Source organism: Mastigoproctus giganteus, chromosome 12 (assembly GCF_048544385.1).
Source record: "Mastigoproctus giganteus isolate SK-2022 chromosome 12, ASM4854438v1, whole genome shotgun sequence".
NCBI lineage: Eukaryota > Metazoa > Arthropoda > Arachnida > Uropygi > Thelyphonidae > Mastigoproctus > Mastigoproctus giganteus.
This window is the reverse complement of record NC_143586.1, coordinates 171796439-171816755: the sequence shown is the minus strand read 5'-3', so window position 1 is coordinate 171816755 and position 20317 is coordinate 171796439. Positions and strand designations below refer to the sequence as shown.

General features: G+C 38.4%; 1 protein-coding gene across 1 annotated transcript in view; it reads left to right on the top strand.

Annotated features, from left to right (window-relative positions):
- LOC150077598 (phospholipid-transporting ATPase ABCA1-like) overlaps nt 1-20311 on the top strand; it is a gene marked incomplete at its 3' end in the record, with an annotated part of 856770 nt that extends 836459 nt beyond the window's left edge. The window contains exon 47 of the mRNA XM_090386943.1: nt 20237-20311. Within this exon, the coding sequence (XP_090243069.1) occupies nt 20237-20311 (75 nt within the window). The remainder of the gene's footprint in view (nt 1-20236) is intronic.
- Between the last annotated feature and the right edge of the window lie 6 nt (nt 20312-20317).

Below are 20317 nucleotides of genomic sequence, written 5' to 3'. Positions count from 1 at the left end.
AAGCATCAGACATTGTTCAACATATTAAACATGAAGTTTCCAATCAACTTCTCCCCTATTTGGAATTTAGCATGTATAAAGTTCCACGAGCACTGAAAGTTATGTTAGTTTAACTTCTGTTCCAGGAAAATTAATGGGGGCACTGGTTAAAGAAGCACTGCAGGATCATCTAGACAAGACTTCAGTTATAGCTCGGACACAGCATGGTTTTGTCAAGGGAAAGTCTTGCCTCACCAATTGATTGGATACTATGATGTAGTCACAAAGGAACTGGATGCAGGGAATAACTTTGATATCATATATTTGGATCTTAGAAAGGCTTTTGATACATGGAAGACTGCTGCACAAATTGGAGCAGTGTGGCATTGGAGGCAAATTGCTGCTATGGATAAAGGGATGGTTGATGGGAGAAGACAGAGTGTGGTAATCAATGGACACTACTCGTCGTGGACTAATGTTATTAGTGGAGTCCCTCAGGGTTCAGTGTTGGGTCCATTGTTGTTTTCTGTATTTATAAATGATATTGATGATGGTATATCAAGCTTAATGTCCAAGTTTGCAGACGATACGAAGGTTGGCAGGGTTGTTAAGGACGCTACTGATGTTATGCTGCTGCAACAGGATCTGGAAAGGTTGAGCAGATGGGCTGAGAGGTGGCAAATGAAGTTTAACATTGACAAATGTAAAGTACTACATATGAGAAGCAGTAACCCCAGAGTGATGTATCAACTCTGTGGTACTACACTGACAGTGGTAGAGAACGAAAAGGACTTGGGGTAATAGTGCAGGCAAATATGAAGTTTACTTGAGCAGTGCAGACGGTCTGCAAGAGTAGCTCATAGTGTCTTGTCAATGATATACAGAAATTTTTCTAGCAGGAATAAGGAGGTGATTATCCCCTTGTATAAGGCAATGGTCAGGCCACACCGTCAGTACAGTATTCAGGTCTGGAAGCCTCATTTTAAGAAGAATGTAGAGCTGTTGGAATAAGTACAGAGAAGGGCAACAAGATTAGTGAATGGAATCAAAGGGGGTTGCTCTTATGAAGAAAGGCTTAAATTTTTCAAATCACAGTGTCTGGAGACTAGGCACCTGCGAGGTGATCTGATTGAGGTGTATAAAGTCTTGAATGGTTTGAGCATGCTCAATGCTGATAAAATTCTTCCTCTTGCTCAGAATAATCACCTGAGAGGGCATAAATTCAAATTGAGGAAAAACAGGTGTAGGATAGATGTGTGGAAGTTTGCATTTAGCCAGTGGGTAGTTGGTTGGTGGAACAGACTTCCGTCCTTTGTTGTGGAAGTTGATAGCCTGAATAAATTTAAGGCTGAGCTGGACAGGTATTTGGAACGAACGGAGGGGTGAAATGGGAGCGGGGTTTTTTTTTTTTTTTTTTTTTTTTTTTGGCTGATGCTGCATAAGCTTGCTTTCTTGCATCATATGCCTCTACTAATGCTAATGCTAATGCTAATATGCAGGAACTTTGTCAGCTGGGATAAAGAAGTGATTATCCCATTTATATAAGGCAATGGTTAAGTCACATCTGAAATACTGCATACAGCTTTGGGAACCTTATTTTAGAAAGGACATAAATCTGCTGGAAAGGGTGCAGAGATGGGCAACTCATGGGGTTGTGTCAATGATATGCAGGAACTTTGTCAGCAGGGATAATGAAGTGATTATCCTATTATATACAGCAATGGTTAGGTCACATAGGGAATACTGCATACAGCTTTGGGAATCTTATTTTAGAAAGGACATAAATCTGCTGGAAAGGGTGAGGTTGCTGAGATGGGCAGCAAGATTAATTGGGGGGCATGAATGGTTATTCTTAACAGGAAAGACTGGGGTTCCATAAATTGCTGCCACTGGAAACTAGGCATCTGTTTCGAACCCTAATTGAAGTGTATAATGATTTTAAAAGACTAAGTGGCAAAGGTAAAGAAAGGCAACCCGAGAATGACGAGAAATGTCAGATAACTTACGTGGAAAATTAGTTTCCTGATACGGCACTCTGGCACTGCTCACTCGGTAAACAGACAATAGGTGTTATCGGTCTGGAGCAAAGTCTAGAACGATGTATTGAGTGACAGGTAGGCATGGAAAATTATGTGCTGATTGGTGCGCCAACACAACTCACAATAACATCGGTTTAGTATCACTTTAGTAGCACCCAGAAGCACTAATGGTAACTTGCCCTAATGATCGCTTTCCATAATGGTGAAAAAAGGTCAGGTTACCTCCACTTGAATCCCATGGGAGCGTGAACCCCTCCTGAAGTGGAGGGGGTAACCTAACCTTTTTTCTTTACAATCACAGTCATATTTAGAAATGCATTCATAAAAAAATAAATTTTTTTTATGACTGTATTTTTATTTTCTTGTTCAGTAATATGCCCTAATAATGAAAAAAGGTCAGGTTACCTCCACTTGAATCCCATGGGAGCTTGAACCCCTCCCGAAATGGAGGGGGTCACCCAACCTTTTTTTTTTTAGAATCGTGGGTGGACTAGTGCTTAAATTGTTTATTAACAAAATATTATTTTTTATTACTGTACTTTTATTTTTAAATACACTCGTGCGGATACACACGTATCATAACGTCAATCAACACCTCAATAGCTTTTCACTATATATATAAAGAATCTTTCTTTTCTTATTATTTCATAACCTAACGTTTAAGGTTAGGTTACGAAATATAATGAAAAATAAATAAACCTTTTCCCTTTTTCCTAACCAAACCTAAATCAACAGTACAGTAAAAACACTCATGAACTCCAAAAATCTGCTTTTAATAATGAGAAAAAAACATAAAGAAGAAAATAAAAATGAACAGATTGAAACTTTTATTAATTTACTTTTCATCAAAAAATCAACCAACATTTTATTTTCCTTACAAATTCTTCCAATCTTTAAGATTCATCGCTACTATTACCTGTTTACCGTTCATTACAAAACTATTATGCACCATTCTTTACTCATAAATACACATTATAATGCCAACCAATGACTACACAGTAGCTTGTCATCTATTGCACCCACCACCAATCATTTCATTGTTTGCCACACCTACCTGTCAATCAATATGTCCTCTATTTTGGCTCCAGACCAGTAACACCTACCGTCTGTTTACCGAGTGAGCAGCGCTAGAGTCCGATGTCGGGAAACTAATTTTCCACGTAAGTTATCCAACGTTTCTCGTTGTTCTCGTGTTGGCTTTCTTTACCTTAGCCGACTAAGTAAACTAAAAATGCTTATTCTTCTTTACTCTTGCTAAAAAAGGATGGCTGCAGGATAGATGCATAGAAATTTTCATTCAGCAAAAGAATAATTAATTGTTGTGCAGGTGTATAGTTTGAATAAATTTAAGCACCAATTAGTGAAAGGAATGGATAAATGAAGTTTTTCTCTTTCTTTTATTTATTTATTTTTTTATAAACTTTGCTTGCTTGCATAATATTGCCAATACTAATACTGTCTGTTATATGAAAGTTAAATCCAAATGCACAGATTAAAAAGGACATTTTTCCAGGATGGTTCATGAACTAATTTTGCATGGAAAATTTTTCAGTGCTATTGAGAAGTAGACCACGAATCCAGAACATAATTACTGATTGACAACTCCCATACTCACCAGTCAATTCAGAAACTTCAAAAGCAGTATTTTTTCTACCAAACAAAACATACATTATCCAACCAATAAACCATTGTATCATAGAAAATTTTAAGCTCTACTACCTGAAATATGCCATCATTGAACTGATTGAGACAACTTAATCAAAATCAAGAGCCATGTAGGAAGTTTTTGGAAGTCTGAATTTAAACCACACTAGTTTCCTAATTGCCAAATTTGAAGGCAATTAGGAAACTAGTGTGGTTTGGGATGAAGTGACCATGTCCACATGCGTGAAATGGTCATGGAAAAATGTATAGCTGGAAGCTTATAATGTTTCATACAATTCATAATTAAATATACAAAATCTGATAGTTAATGACAAAGATAATGTCCTATCCCACCAGCCAGCTAGGTTTTTTTTTTGTTGTTGTTTTTGTTATTTGGTTTTTAGGAGCATTAGCAACTAAGGCCATATTGCTCCGGGAATATGCGGTGGTCATTTCCTGACCTTTCCGCATCCTCCGTATTTGGTGGTGACGGGCTCGAACCCCGGTCTAATCAAGAAGCGTGTGCTACACACTGCTGCTCCTTCCCACCTGGCTACGGAGGCGCCTAGCCAGCTAGGGATGGACATAGTAGGTTGTGACAATATGCAAGGGTTATTTCAATCACACAGGACAGATCTACTAAAAAATAATTGATTGAACTAAAACAGCAAAGTTCCATTGTTTAGAATGAAGGACACCCCCACCCTTCTAGCAAATATTAGTATTAGCAGTAGCAAAGAATGCAAGAAAGCAAGCTTATGCAGTATCATTCAAAAAAAAAAAAAAAAACACTTCCCACATTACCTGTCCCTATACTCTAATAGCTTGTCTAGGTCTTCCTTGAATTTATTCAAACTACTGACTTCTTTAACATCAAATGGAAGTTTGTTCCAACAATCAACTACCCACTGGCTGAAGGCAGACTTCCACATTTATTCTACAAACATAGTTCCTCAATTTGAATTTAAACCCACTCGTGTGTAATCTGAGCAAGAGAATGGACTCCACCAGCATTGAGCTTACTGAATTCACCCCAAGCCTTTAAACACCTCGGTCAGATCTCCTAATATGTGCCTAATCTTCAGACACCAATTTTCAGACTTAAGCCTTTTCTCTTAAGGGCACCCTTTTGTTCCTCTTGCTAATCTCATTAACTCTACTCTACACCTGTTCCAAAATATCCACATCCTTCCTAAAATGAGGCTTCCAGACCTCTATGCAGTAATCAAGATGTGGACAAATCATTACATGTACATGTCTTGCACAATTGGATATTCACATCCTTATCCCTGCTGGCAAAACTCCTATATATCATTGACAAAACCCAGGAGCTTTCTTAGCAGCCTGTCAGCACTGCTCAGAGAACTTCATACCTGACCGCACAACTACCCCCCAAGTCTTTTTCATTCACTGCTCCCCATACGAAGTACCTTGCATTTGTTAATATTAAATTTCAATTACCACATCTTACCTGATCTGCCTAATTTTTTTGAGATCTTGTTACAGAAGCATACCCTAATTACTGTCATTAACCACCCTGCCAATCTTTGTATCATCCACAGACTTATACAAATATAGAATAAAATAATGGGCCCAGCACTGAACCCTGGAAGACTCCACTAATAATATTTGTCCAAGTAGAGCAGAACAAATTGATAAAAACTGTCTTCTTCCACTCAACCATCCCTCTTTATCCATAGCATTAACTTGCCCCTAATATCACACTGTTCCAATCTGTACAGCAGCCTTTTATGTGCAACAGCATCAAAAGCTTTTCTGAATCTAAGTATATGATGTCAGAATTATGTTTTTTTGCATCTAGTTCTGACAACCCTGCCCTGTAAAAAATTTAACCGTTAAGTGTAACTTGACATATCAAACCGGACAGCCCTTATGGAAACAGACCAGGCCTTGAAATAAGGACACGAGTTTGGTATTAAGATTTGGAACTTGGAATGTGTGTACCATATTGCAGGCTGGAGCCCTGAACGGCATAGCAGAGGAAGTTGAAAAGTTTAAGATGGATATTGTTGCTCTCCAAGAAGTTAGATGGAAAGGTAAAGGTGTGATTAATAAGTCAAAATTTACAATGCATTACTCTGGAATTGATGAAAGACATGGGTGTACGATTTCTGATTTCTAAGAGAATGCGTAGATCAGTACTTGCCTTCACACCAGTGTCTAGGAGAATTTTCAGCCTTAGAATTAAAGGAAAATTCCTTAATGTGACCTTTATTAATGTGTGTGCTCCAACTGAAGGTGCGGATGATGATGTTGCAAATGGATTTTACAATGAACTCCAGGCTGTGTGTGAAAGACTTCAAAGACATAATGCTATTATAACTCTCGGTGACGTCAATGCTAAACTAGGCAACGCTAAACTAAACTGCAGGCAGGGAAGAAATTTTCATGGGTCTATTTGGAAGACACGGCCTCCATGAAGAAACAAGCAGTAATGGTCTTAGAGTAGCACAATTTGCTGCTGCCAACAACTTTAAGGTCATGAGTACCTGGTTTCCAAGAAAGAATATTCATAAAGGTACGTGGAAAATCCCTGGTACGAGTCAAGTTAATCAGATTGATCATGTACTGGTCTCTAAGAGGTGGGCTACTGCAATTGAAAATATCCATTCTTTTCTGGACACCAGCTCTGATTCTGATCACTTTCTAGTGAGAGCCAGAATGAGGTATAAAATAGCCCTAGTAGCAAGAGGGAAGGCTGAAAAAACTAAGCGATTGAATGTAGAGAAATTGAACGATAGAGTTGTTGAAATTAAGTACCAAGCAGAGTTGGCCCAAAGACTGCAGGAATAGGAAAACAGTGACAAGATTCAAGATGAATGGACTTGCATAAAGGAAGCAATTCTGGGTACAGCAGGTGTAACCTTGGGAGACCTCAAAGCCAAGAAATGAGGAATAGTAAGATGTTGAGTGCCGAGTAGCAGTAGAATTGAAGAAATAAGCCAGGGTGAAATGTTTGCAATAGAATAGCAGAGCAAATAGTGAACACTACAAGAAAAAACAGATTGCCACAGCTAGGATATTTAGAAAGAAAAAGAGAGAAGCTCTGAGGACGAAGGTCAACAAAATGGTGGAACATTACAACAAGAAGGAAAGTAGAAAGTTTCATAAGAAGATTAAAGAAAGTACACAGAAATTCCTGTGTACTTGCTGACTGAAAGAAAGGAGGTTCTGAAACAGTGGAAAAAGTATTTTGAGAGCATCTTAAGAGGAGGTAAGACTGAAACAAAACAGCTATTGTACTATACAGTAGAACCATGCATTGAAGACCCTAGCTTCAAAGAAATTCAAAAAGTTAAGTGCTTAAGAACAGGAGTGACACTATGAAGAAGAATACATAATCTGATACTGTTAATATGGTCTGAGGAAAAAATCCCAGATGAATGGACGCTTGGAATCATACAGCCGATTCACACGAAGGATGATAAACTGCTTTGCTCTAACTATAGAGGTATTACATTGCTGAGCATTATTTGCAAGGTTTTGTTGGGAGTTATTTATAACAGACTGCCAGCATATTTAGAGAAAATCATTGGATATCAGTGTGGTTTCAGACCCAATCGCTCAACAACTGACTAGATTTTCATCTTGAGGCAGATACAGGATAAAGCATTTGAGTGCAATATACACTTATTTAACCTATACAGTGTATGTAGATTTCAAACAAGCTTTTGATTCACTCAACAGAGAAGGAATGTTAAATGATCTCCTTCTCTTGGGCATATCCGCAAAGATTCTTAGGCTCATAAAAGCAACCCTGACTGGCTCTAAAGCAGTAATGAGAATTGACAACGTGTTGACGACTCCCTTTGACATTAATGCTGCTGTTAGACAAGGCAATGCACTCTCTATATATTGTTTAACTTATTTTAGAGGTGGCTGTCAGAAAATTAGAAATGACTGGACACATAGACACAAAGACAGTGCAGGTCTGTGCATATGCTGGTGTCACTATTATCAGTAGGACTAAAGGAGCACTGAAGGAAGCAGTGGCCAGGCTGGATAGTGAAGCACAAAGAAGAGCACTTAGGATAAATAAAGCAAAGACAAAATATACAGAAGTCTCGAGAACAGCAGATAACTTTGCAAATTTAAAACTAACGGCTTCTTGTTTGAGCATGTTCAAAATTTCACCTTTCTATGTTCACAGATAAACCAGTCTAACTCTATTACTAATGAAATTAAGAACCGTATCCTGAGGGGAAATAGTTGTTTCTATGCACATGAAAAACTAATGAAGTCCAGAATATTGAACAGACATTTAAAATTAAGAATATACAAAAGCCTCATAAGACCAGTTGTAACATACGGTTCTGAAGAATGTTACAAAATGTTTTTGGGTCCTTACAAGATGTTGATGTATCCTGGAGGATCAGAATGAACCATGAACTCAATTGACCATCTTATTCAAGTTGCGCACATCGTCAGATTTGTGAAGAACCAGAGACGTGCTTGGTTGGGACATGTTATGAGAATGAATGATGGCAGAACAACTAAGAGTGTAATGAAATGGAAACCTACCAGTAGGAGGGCGAGATGAAGCTGTGGAAAAGATGGATGGATGACGTAGAAGAGGACTTAAAGATCATGAGAATAAGAAGTTGGAGAAGTTTGACTTTTGGAAGTGCTTATTGGTGGAACATTGTTCTGAGGCAAGAACAATGAGACTGAGGAACTGAGACAAGTAATGAGACTTTTAACGTGATCCCTGTTTTAAGGGGAAACTTAAGAAATATCAAAGTGAAATCTTTAAAACAAACTTCAAAATTTAAGATTCATAAATAGACTAATTGTAATTGTGTTTATTATTAAATAGTATTGTTTTTAATCACAGAGAAATAAATTGTGTTTAGTATTAAGTGCATTGTAGTTTATACAAGCATATTAATACAAATAATATGCAGGTATATACTTATATTATTTTTTTCTCTCTAATATTTCTTTTGTTTTTTGAATCTATCTTTTTATCAAGTTATTGAGAATTTAAAATAATAGGAGGTAGTTTTAACTCATCACTGATATAAAGTGTTCATTGTCTAACAGCCCCAGGGGTTCCCCATCTCGGCTATTACTGATATAGCAAGTAATGGTTATAACGAGGAAATTTTGTCAATTCCTTTATGCTCATTATAACCAAGTTTGACTGTAATTTATATGCATTCCATGCATTTTTCTTCTCTGTCACAAGTCTCATCAGTTTATCTGACATCCATTTAGGCCTAAGCTTTGGTATAAAAAGCCTAGTAGTTTCTAGCATTGCTTCTCATTTAGAATTTTCTGTTGGTAACATCATCAGTTGGACCCACTGCACACAATTTAAAAACTGTCTGAGACCACTGTAGTCACCTTTAACAAAGCAAAACCCCCTTTTGCCCTTAATCCCTCATCAGTACACTGTGATTACTTCTACTTAATGGGTCTTTTATCTACAGATTCTTAATGCACAAAGAGTTGCTGCTGATAATCAGATTAAGAGTATTGTATCCTCCCGTATATTAGAGCTGGAAAAGGAATTAGAAAATGTGAATTGGAATATCATCGGTTTGGCTGAAACAAGAAGAAGAAATGAATCACTTATAAGTTTATCAAGTGGAAATCTGCTGTACACCAATGGAAACAGTGAAAGGAGTGAAGGTGGAGTTGGGTTTCTGGTCCATAAAGATTTTAAAAACAACATTTTGGAATTCAAAAGTACATCACCAAGGGTGTCAAGACTAATACTCAAGATTTCTAAGAGGTACAAGCTAAAGATTATAATGATTTATGCACCAACATCGAGCCATGATGATGAAGAGGTTGAAGAAATGTACACTGAAATTGAGAGTCTTCTAGATGAGCAGAAAACCCACTACACTATTATTATGGGGGACTTCAATGCTAAGGTTGGAAAAAGGCAAAACAGCGCAGAAAGAGGAACTATAGGAAATTTTGGAATTGGTGAAAGAAATAAAAGAGGTGAAAGACTTGTGGAATTTGCAGAATCTCAAGGAATGTCAGTAATGAACACTTTTTTCAAGAAAAGGGTGAACAGAAAGTGGACATGGAAGAGTCCAAATGGATTAACAACTAATGAAATCGACTTCATCCTCACTAACAGAAGATATATTGTGACTGATGTTACCGTCCTGAATAAGGTAAATGTTGGAAGTGATCACAGAATGGTAAGATGTACACTTGATATAGATGTAGGAAAGGAAAGGAAAAAACTGACTCGAGTAAATAATACAAAGGTCTTTGAGATAACAGAAGAGGAGAAAAAGCAGTATGTACTGGAACTTAAGAACAAGTATGAGCTTCTGCAGACTGCTGAGGACCAAGATATCGACGAGGAATATTACAACTTTTTGAAAGTGATAAAGCCCAAGAAACCTATAGGGAAACAGAAATCCAAAGAAGAAAAAATTAGTCAAGAAACACTTGTCATGATGAACCAAAGACGACAAATGAAGAGCAAGAAAAACACTGACAGGGAGAAAATTGAGTATACTGAGTTATGCAAAGCCATTAGAAAGAGACTCAGAGAGGACATAAGAAGATTTAACACAAGAAAAGTAGAATTAAGGGAAAACAAAGGATTTAAATCAGCAGCCATGAGCAGTAATACAGAAAGACAAATGATACTGAAACTGAAGAATAGCAATGGTGTACTTATTAACAGCAGAGAAGGCATAATTCAAATAGCAGAAGACTACTATAGAGAATTATACAAGGAGCGAGGGAATGATACCAGCAGTGGGGAAGATGGATTGCAAAGTAGCAACACATACGACATACCCGATATTCTTCCTGATGAGGTAGAACATGCATTGAAGAAAATGAAGAATCGGAAAGCCCCGGGGGAAGATGAAGTTACTGTAGAGTTGTTAAAGTTGGGAGGAAGAGACATAACACAAAAACTGGCAAGGCTCTTCACAAAGTGCATTAGAAAAGGTGCGATGCCTAAGCAGTGGAATAATGCAATCATAGTTTTGCTGCATAAGAAAGGAGATAAATCAGAAATTGGAAATTATAGACCAATTAGCTTGTTATCCCATATCTACAAGTTGTTCATAAGGGTCATTACTAACAGATTAGAAAGAATACTTGATGAGAATCAACCGAAAGAGCAAGCTGGCTTTAGGACAGGATTCTCAACTATGGATCACCTTCACGTAATATCACAGCTAATGGAGAAAGCAAATGAATATAAAACACCATTATGCCTGGCATTTGTGGATTATGAAAAGGCATTTGACTCCATACAGCATAAGGCAATGTTTCGGGCACTGGAAAGACAAGGCATAGATACTCCATATATTATGATTTTGAAGAAAATATATGAGAGTGCTACATCCTTTATTAGACTAGACAAAGACAGTAGCAAATTTAAAATCGAGAAAGGAGTTCGACAAGGAGACACTATCTCCGAAGCTGTTTACTGCTGCCCTTGAGGAAGCTTTCAGAAGATTAGACTGGTCGCAGAAAGGAGTCAATGTGAACGGAGAGTACCTAAACCATTTACGATTTGCAGATGACATTGTGGTCATAAGCCACGATCCCAAAGAATTAGAGGAAAATCTTAATCAGTTATGCACAGTTAGTAAGGATTTTGGACTAAAGATGAATATGGCTAAAACAAACAAACAAGTAGAATTAAGGGAAAACAAAGGATTTAAATCAGCAGCCATGAGCAGTAATACAGAAAGACAAATGATACTGAAACTGAAGAATAGCAATGGTGTACTTATTAACAGCAGAGAAGGCATAATTCAAATAGCAGAAGACTACTATAGAGAATTATACAAGGAGCGAGGGAATGATACCAGCAGTGGGGAAGATGGATTGCAAAGTAGCAACACATACGACATACCCGATATTCTTCCTGATGAGGTAGAACATGCATTGAAGAAAATGAAGAATCGGAAAGCCCCGGGGGAAGATGAAGTTACTGTAGAGTTGTTAAAGTTGGGAGGAAGAGACATAACACAAAAACTGGCAAGGCTCTTCACAAAGTGCATTAGAAAAGGTGCGATGCCTAAGCAGTGGAATAATGCAATCATAGTTTTGCTGCATAAGAAAGGAGATAAATCAGAAATTGGAAATTATAGACCAATTAGCTTGTTATCCCATATCTACAAGTTGTTCATAAGGGTCATTACTAACAGATTAGAAAGAATACTTGATGAGAATCAACCGAAAGAGCAAGCTGGCTTTAGGACAGGATTCTCAACTATGGATCACCTTCACGTAATATCACAGCTAATGGAGAAAGCAAATGAATATAAAACACCATTATGCCTGGCATTTGTGGATTATGAAAAGGCATTTGACTCCATACAGCATAAGGCAATGTTTCGGGCACTGGAAAGACAAGGCATAGATACTCCATATATTATGATTTTGAAGAAAATATATGAGAGTGCTACATCCTTTATTAGACTAGACAAAGACAGTAGCAAATTTAAAATCGAGAAAGGAGTTCGACAAGGAGACACTATCTCCGAAGCTGTTTACTGCTGCCCTTGAGGAAGCTTTCAGAAGATTAGACTGGTCGCAGAAAGGAGTCAATGTGAACGGAGAGTACCTAAACCATTTACGATTTGCAGATGACATTGTGGTCATAAGCCACGATCCCAAAGAATTAGAGGAAAATCTTAATCAGTTATGCACAGTTAGTAAGGATTTTGGACTAAAGATGAATATGGCTAAAACAAACAAACAAGTAGAATTAAGGGAAAACAAAGGATTTAAATCAGCAGCCATGAGCAGTAATACAGAAAGACAAATGATACTGAAACTGAAGAATAGCAATGGTGTACTTATTAACAGCAGAGAAGGCATAATTCAAATAGCAGAAGACTACTATAGAGAATTATACAAGGAGCGAGGGAATGATACCAGCAGTGGGGAAGATGGATTGCAAAGTAGCAACACATACGACATACCCGATATTCTTCCTGATGAGGTAGAACATGCATTGAAGAAAATGAAGAATCGGAAAGCCCCGGGGGAAGATGAAGTTACTGTAGAGTTGTTAAAGTTGGGAGGAAGAGACATAACACAAAAACTGGCAAGGCTCTTCACAAAGTGCATTAGAAAAGGTGCGATGCCTAAGCAGTGGAATAATGCAATCATAGTTTTGCTGCATAAGAAAGGAGATAAATCAGAAATTGGAAATTATAGACCAATTAGCTTGTTATCCCATATCTACAAGTTGTTCATAAGGGTCATTACTAACAGATTAGAAAGAATACTTGATGAGAATCAACCGAAAGAGCAAGCTGGCTTTAGGACAGGATTCTCAACTATGGATCACCTTCACGTAATATCACAGCTAATGGAGAAAGCAAATGAATATAAAACACCATTATGCCTGGCATTTGTGGATTATGAAAAGGCATTTGACTCCATACAGCATAAGGCAATGTTTCGGGCACTGGAAAGACAAGGCATAGATACTCCATATATTATGATTTTGAAGAAAATATATGAGAGTGCTACATCCTTTATTAGACTAGACAAAGACAGTAGCAAATTTAAAATCGAGAAAGGAGTTCGACAAGGAGACACTATCTCCGAAGCTGTTTACTGCTGCCCTTGAGGAAGCTTTCAGAAGATTAGACTGGTCGCAGAAAGGAGTCAATGTGAACGGAGAGTACCTAAACCATTTACGATTTGCAGATGACATTGTGGTCATAAGCCACGATCCCAAAGAATTAGAGGAAAATCTTAATCAGTTATGCACAGTTAGTAAGGATTTTGGACTAAAGATGAATATGGCTAAAACAAAGGTAATGATGAACAAGTATGCCACAGAAAGGGAAATAATGATTGAAGGAGCAATAATTGAAAAGGTGGAGTCATATACTTATCTGGGACAAGTTATTAGCTGTAATAATGATAAATGGCTGGAAGTCAAGAGAAGAATAAATTTTGGATGGATAGCATTCAGGAAATATAGTCACATACTGAAGAGCAATATCCCAGTTTGTCTGAAACGTAAAATAATGAATCAATGTATACTCCCCACCATGACTTATGGAAGTGAAACTTGGGCACTCACCAAAAGAATGGAAGAGAAGCTGAGAACTACACAGCAAAGAATGGAACGAATTATATTGGGAATCAGACTGTTAGATAAGAAGAGAAACACATGGATTAGGCAGCAAACTCAAGTAAAGGACATTCTTATCAAAACTAAAGAACTAAAATGGTCTTGGGCAGGACACATAGCTCGAAGACATGATGACAGATGGACTAAGAAAATAACAGAATGGTACCCAAGAGGAGCTAGAAGAAAACCTGGAAGACAAAGGCGGAGATGGATAGATGAAATTCATGAGTTTTTGAGTAGTAAATGGATGGCCAGTGCTCAAAACAGAAGGAACTGGAAAGTTGCTGGAGAGGCCTTCATCCTGCAGTGGATTGAAAATGGCTGATGATGATGATCCTCCCATTGCCTCTGTAACATGCTGGTGTAGCAAACAGTCATTCAGTAAATTCACTAAAGCCTTCCTTCTGTTGTAAGTGACAACCCCACAAGTTAAAATCCTCCATTGTAAGACAGTCTGATTTATTGGCTCACTGTGTGTACAGTTGTTCATTATATTCATCACAGTCGTTAGACCAGTAACACACTCCTACTCTCATTTTTGTTTTCCTAGTGCTTATGTTACACCAAACTGGCTCAACACTACACTAGCCATGCATGTCAACTGGATGCATGGCCTTTGATTTTATATACAGTCAAACTTGGTTATAACGAGCACAGAAATAACTGAAGTGTGTAATGTGCAAAAAGCCAATGATTTTAATTTACGCATATTTCCATACAATTTTGCTCACTGTTATAACGAGTGTACTACATGAATATACCCGTACAAATTTTGGTAACTATGCAAACATTCTTAATTGGTCTGGTAGTCAAAAAAAACCAATTCTTGGAATAGACAAAAATGAAAAGGGCGACTTTGTTTTTATGACCACCCACATTGGATTAGTGGCCAATTTTATGACCTTGCCCTTTTGGGGAAGGGGGCTATACAATAGTGCATTGGCATTCCACTTGTCGCATTACCCTATTTACAGATTGTCTTGTATTCACTGAACCATAAATTTATTTCGGGACTTCTAAGAACTTTGTGTGCAGATCACTTTACTGCCAGTTTAAAGTAAAATCAGTTAGAAACAAACACTTTCTTTTGGAAACATGTCTACTAACAAACTCGTGTCCACTCGGCTACGGTGCCTCTGTAGCCGAGTGGTCAGGAGCGGGAGTGCAGTAGCACACGCTCTTTGAGTAGACCGGGGTTCAATCCCCTGACTGCTGAATACGGTCGATCTGCCAACCTGCAATGGACCAGTGTGGCAGATTATGGTCCATTTCCCTCAGTATGAATTGTTGAGGAGGCTTCCATCCTGCAGTGGGTTGATAATGGCTGCACTTTACTTTTACTTTACTACTAACAAAAGAAAGTTTCTCTCGATTTTCAAAAAAGTCAAAATTATTCGTGAGGTAGAACGTGGTGCAAAAAATGCTGAAGTGTGTACAAAGTTTTCTTTGTGTCCTCTTCAACAGTATCAACATTGTGGAAGAATAAACATTTTTACATATCGGCGGCACTAGAAAGAAACATAACTTGGGGAAAAAAAAAAATTAGAAAGTGTGAGGTTACAAACATCGATGAAGCATTGCTTCAATGGTTCACTACCTAGAAGTCATAAGAACAGGACCCCTTTACTTCCTCTCTGAAGGAGTAACCGTCACCTTCTTAAACTTTACAACGAACCCAGCAAACAACTAGAAAGCAGAAAAAAAACCCAGCTACAGGCCCATCTGCTGCAGGTGTGGCAAGATAGATGGACTGAAACAACTAAAAGGGAAATTACCCGTAAGTTCCTTCCACAGTTGAAAAGAATTTATCCTAAGCCACCCATGTGATTCTTTCTGGGGCTATATACAGTGTATCTACTGACAGGGCATGGCCCCTTCAATGCAAAACTCTCCAATTTCGGTCTCACCTAGGATCGACACTGTTTAAGCAGCGGGATTGAGGACTGGAACCACCTCATGTTTGAATGCCCGGAATATGAGGACCTCAGAGGTGTGTTGATCACATGGATAAGGTACCTTCTGATGAGACAAGAGTCTCATCTCCTGGACACAGAGGAGGAATATAGAGCCCTAACCAAGTTTGCCAAAGAACTTTTTGCAAGGAGGAGAACCTTAACTGCCGTCTATCAGCTGAGAGATAACTAGCCTTGCAACCACAAACAAATGCCACTAAGATAAAAAAAAAAAAAAAAAAAAAAAAATCAGTACAGGACTGATCAAGACGAATAACCCTGACAGAAACTGACATCTCAACCCAGCCCCTGTCCCAGGAGTGACATCACCAGAATTGACAACCACCTGAAACTGGATTGGCACTATATGCCACTGTCTTGACAAGGGAAGCAACTACAACTTTTGGACAGGACCCAGTCCCAAGTATGACAACACACGCCGGACTGGCAATACACCGCCATTATGAGAAACACCAGATGAGACGAGGAGAGGATTGCAATTCCCAGACGGGACTCAGTCCCAAGTAAGAAAACACACCTGAACCAAGGATGACAGAGGCAGTTTGCTGCCACATGCTGTATTGGTGATCAAACCGGGTGCCTTGGCCCCTCCCCTAACAGGGAGGGATACAGTTTCTGTCATTTTTTGTTTTTTCCCATATTTTTTTTTTTTTTTTTTTTACATAGGCCCTTGCTACTGAAATCTAGGTGACAAGACCTGCCAGAGTACTTATAAAATCTACTGTATACTTGACCTGCCTCTCCGTGGTGAAGTGTGGTAATGACAGGTCCCAATAGGGGCCCAATGGCTAAATGGTCAGAACATAACACTACACATTTACCAATACCCATACACTTTTAAATCTCTAGCCTACACAGAGTTCTGTGCTTCACAGAGTACACAAAGTGGAGCGGCGCCTCTGTAGCCAGGTTGGCAGGAGCAGCAGTGCGTAGCACACACTTTTTGATTAGACCGGGGTTCGAGCCCATGACTACCAAATACGGAGGATGCGGAAAGGTCAGGGAATGATCACCACATATCCCAGGAGCAATATGGCCTTAGTTGCTAATGCAACTAATGCAATTTTCAAATTACACTTGGGTTGTATGAGCTATGCTCACATAATCCATAACTTAATGTTTGTTTGTTGTTGTTTAGAATGAGTACTCTAGATAATGATATGAAAAAAAATTAATTTCAAGTTTGTTAAGAGTTTGCTTTTGCTAAACAGTTATACCCTAGATATAATAATAACTGAGTGTAACCTAAATTTGGAATGCAGCAGTTAAATGAGGAGAATGTCATTCTTAATATGATGTCCTGCTACAAGAAACTGCATCATTAAAAAAATTACAGACAAGGCAATCAACTTTTAATACATTCTTCAAGAATGACAATAAATAATTTTAAATAATCTATAATAAATTTTAAAATCAGTTCATAATTTGTTGTTTTGTACATGGTTATTATGCAATTGTAAATAAATTACAGTTTTAGTAACACATCTCTATAAGCACCATACAAAAATGACTTAATTTTATGCTAATTCAGTTTAAGCTCTAATTTTAAACAACACATCCTCAGTGTAAATTGGAGGCTTATCGTATTTTATTTTGTTTTAAATATAAACATTTTGGGAAAGGCAAAAAAGAGGTTATGAAAACTAAGCAATTTTTCCATTATATGCTGGGTCAGCTGCATTCCAATACTTCCAGAATACTGAGGTGAACAAAGAACATGGGTGTTCAGACCCATGTGGGGGACAAAAACATTGTAAAGGTAGCAATTACTAAACTGTTTATTAATAAAAATTCCAAATAAATTCTGCTAGCTGTCCATTTTGCAAATTTGTCTAATGTCTTAATTTGATAAAATGTTTAATTTTATGTTGTGAAGTGGTTGCTAGTGACCAATATAGGGTGTCTCAAAAATATTGGTACAAACGTTTTGGGGAGGTAGGTAACATCTAAAGAAGAAATGTGAATCGCATAGCAGCCCATAACCGGAAACGTCATGGGAAAGTAGTAGCAGAGGCACAAGAAGCAGAAATGACACAAGTCAATAATTAGTGGCAAACATTTATTTGACATAATATTAACAATGGAGTACGAGATGGATGCATTTCATGATGTTACGAAGGTTCCACCATGAGACGCGATGCATGCATGACACTGACGCAGCATGGATTAGCGGACACGGTCGAACACACCTGGAGTTTCTTTGACAGTAGCAGCAGCACAGACGAGACTCGCCACGAGATCCATTTCCGTCTCCACAGGCGATTCATACACGATAGATTTGAGGGCCCCCCCCACAGAAAGAAATCAAGGCTCGATAAATCAGGTGAGCTTGGGGTCAGGCAACGGGTCCACCACGGCCAATCCATCGATGCCCAAAACGTCTGTTCAAATGGTCACGAACACACCTTCCATAATGGGCAGGCGCCCTGTCATGTTGAAACCAAATGTTGCGTCTCACCTTTGCTGGAACATCGTCAAGTAACCCTAGTACAACTTGTTCAAGAAAGATCTGATATTTAGCGGAGTTCATGCAGGATGATAACAGGTGTGGGCCGACTAAGCAGTCACCGACCATACCTGCCCACACATTTATTGCAAAGCGATGTTGTGCCGCCTGGGGCCGCACACCGTGTGGGCCCTCTGCTAATCCATACACCAGGTGCATGTCTGCCAGCTCACAGTTCGTATATCGATGCACATGCCCTTCGTGTGGCGACTACTGCTTGAATGAGTAAACCAGAAATTTTCTCTCTCGCAAACTGGTGAACAGCGCCGTGTACCGACTTACAGTGACGTTTCCGGTTATGGGTTCCTATGCGATTCACATTCCTTTAGATGTTACCTACCTCCCCTAAACGTTTGTACCAATATTTTTGAGACACCCTGTATAACCAGATTCAAATAAATGCATCTGGTTATATTGCATGGTGAAGGTGTCCTTTACTCGGGATTTCTTTGCATTATGAAAGAACCCCCCCCCCCCTTCTGCTTACTGAATACACCTCTAATACTAAAAATAATAAAATTGTTTTTAAGGTGTCATTATAATGAAGTGAAAGATAGTGGTAAATTTCAAGTGTCTGTTATGAAGAATTATCATTAAGCTATGTATAACTATACTTTCAGTAATAATGTTATTATAATAGCCAAGAAATTATTAAATAATTAATATTAGTATTAGTAGTAGCAAGTGATACAAGAAAGCAAGCTTACACAGCATCAGCCAAAAATAAATAAACAAAAAATGACCATTCCCTCCAATATTTTGTCTAGTTCTTCCTTGAATTTACTTAAGCTATCCACTTCCACAACAACAGATGGAAGTTTGTTCCAGCAATCAACTTTTGCACATCTATTTTTGCAACTGTCCTTCCTCAATTTGAATTTATGCCCCCTAATGTGCATAATCTGAGCAAGAGGAAGAATCCCATCAGCATTGAGCTTACTCAATCCATTCAAAGCCTTAAACAACTCAATCGATCACTTCACGGGTGCCTAGTCTCCAGATGCTGCATATTGTGGAACTGAAGCCTTTCTTTATAAGAGCACCCTTTCCCCCCCCCCTCACCAATCTCATTGCTCTTCTCTGTACCCATTCCAGCAGCTCGACATCCTTCCTAAAATGAGGACTCCAAACTTGTATGCAGTACTCAAGATGTGGCCTGACCATTGTCTTATTCCTGCTAGCAAAATTCAAATTCCTCTATATCAGTGACAAAAACCCCTGAACTGGCCTGGCAGCCTAGGACTGCATTGCTCATAGAACTTCATATTTTACTGCCCAGTTACCCCCCCCCCCTCAGGTCTTTTTTATTTTCCACTACCTTGATGTAGAACCACACAGTTGGTACCCTGGGGTTACTATTACTCATATGCAGTACTTTGCATATGCCGATGTTAAGGCGCCTCCGTAACCAGGTGGGAAGGAGCAGCAGTGCATAGCACACGCTTCTTGATTAGACCGGGGTTCGAGCCCGTCACCACCAAATATGGAGGAAGCGGAAAGGTCAGGGAATGACCACTGCATATCCCAGAGCAATATGGCCTTAGTTGCTAATACTCTTAAAAACCAAAATAACAACAACAACAGCCAATGTTAAACTTCAACTGCCATTTCTCTGCCCATCTGCCTAATTTTTCTAGATCCTGTTAAACTAGCATACCACCACCATGCCAACTTTTGTATCTTTTATATTATCTGCAGACTTGACCATTAAGCCTGATATGCCTTCATCAATATCATTAATGAATACAGAAAACAACAATGGACACAGCACCGACTGCACTAATAACATTAGTTCACCGAGAGCAGTGTCCATTGATAACCACTCTGTCGTTATTTATCTAAAAAGATTTAAATATTTAGCTTCAGTTTGTGTAATTCAGTATAAAATTTTTATCTTACTTATAACTTTACTAAAACCATGTTTTTGTGTAGTTTTCAAGACTGGTAGGAAAGAATAACAATAATTAGTTCTTTATTTCAGGTGTTTATCAGCTTTGCCAAGATGCAGGCAGATGTCTGTGAAGAATTACCCACTGATATATTACCTCAGCAGGTTTTGAGG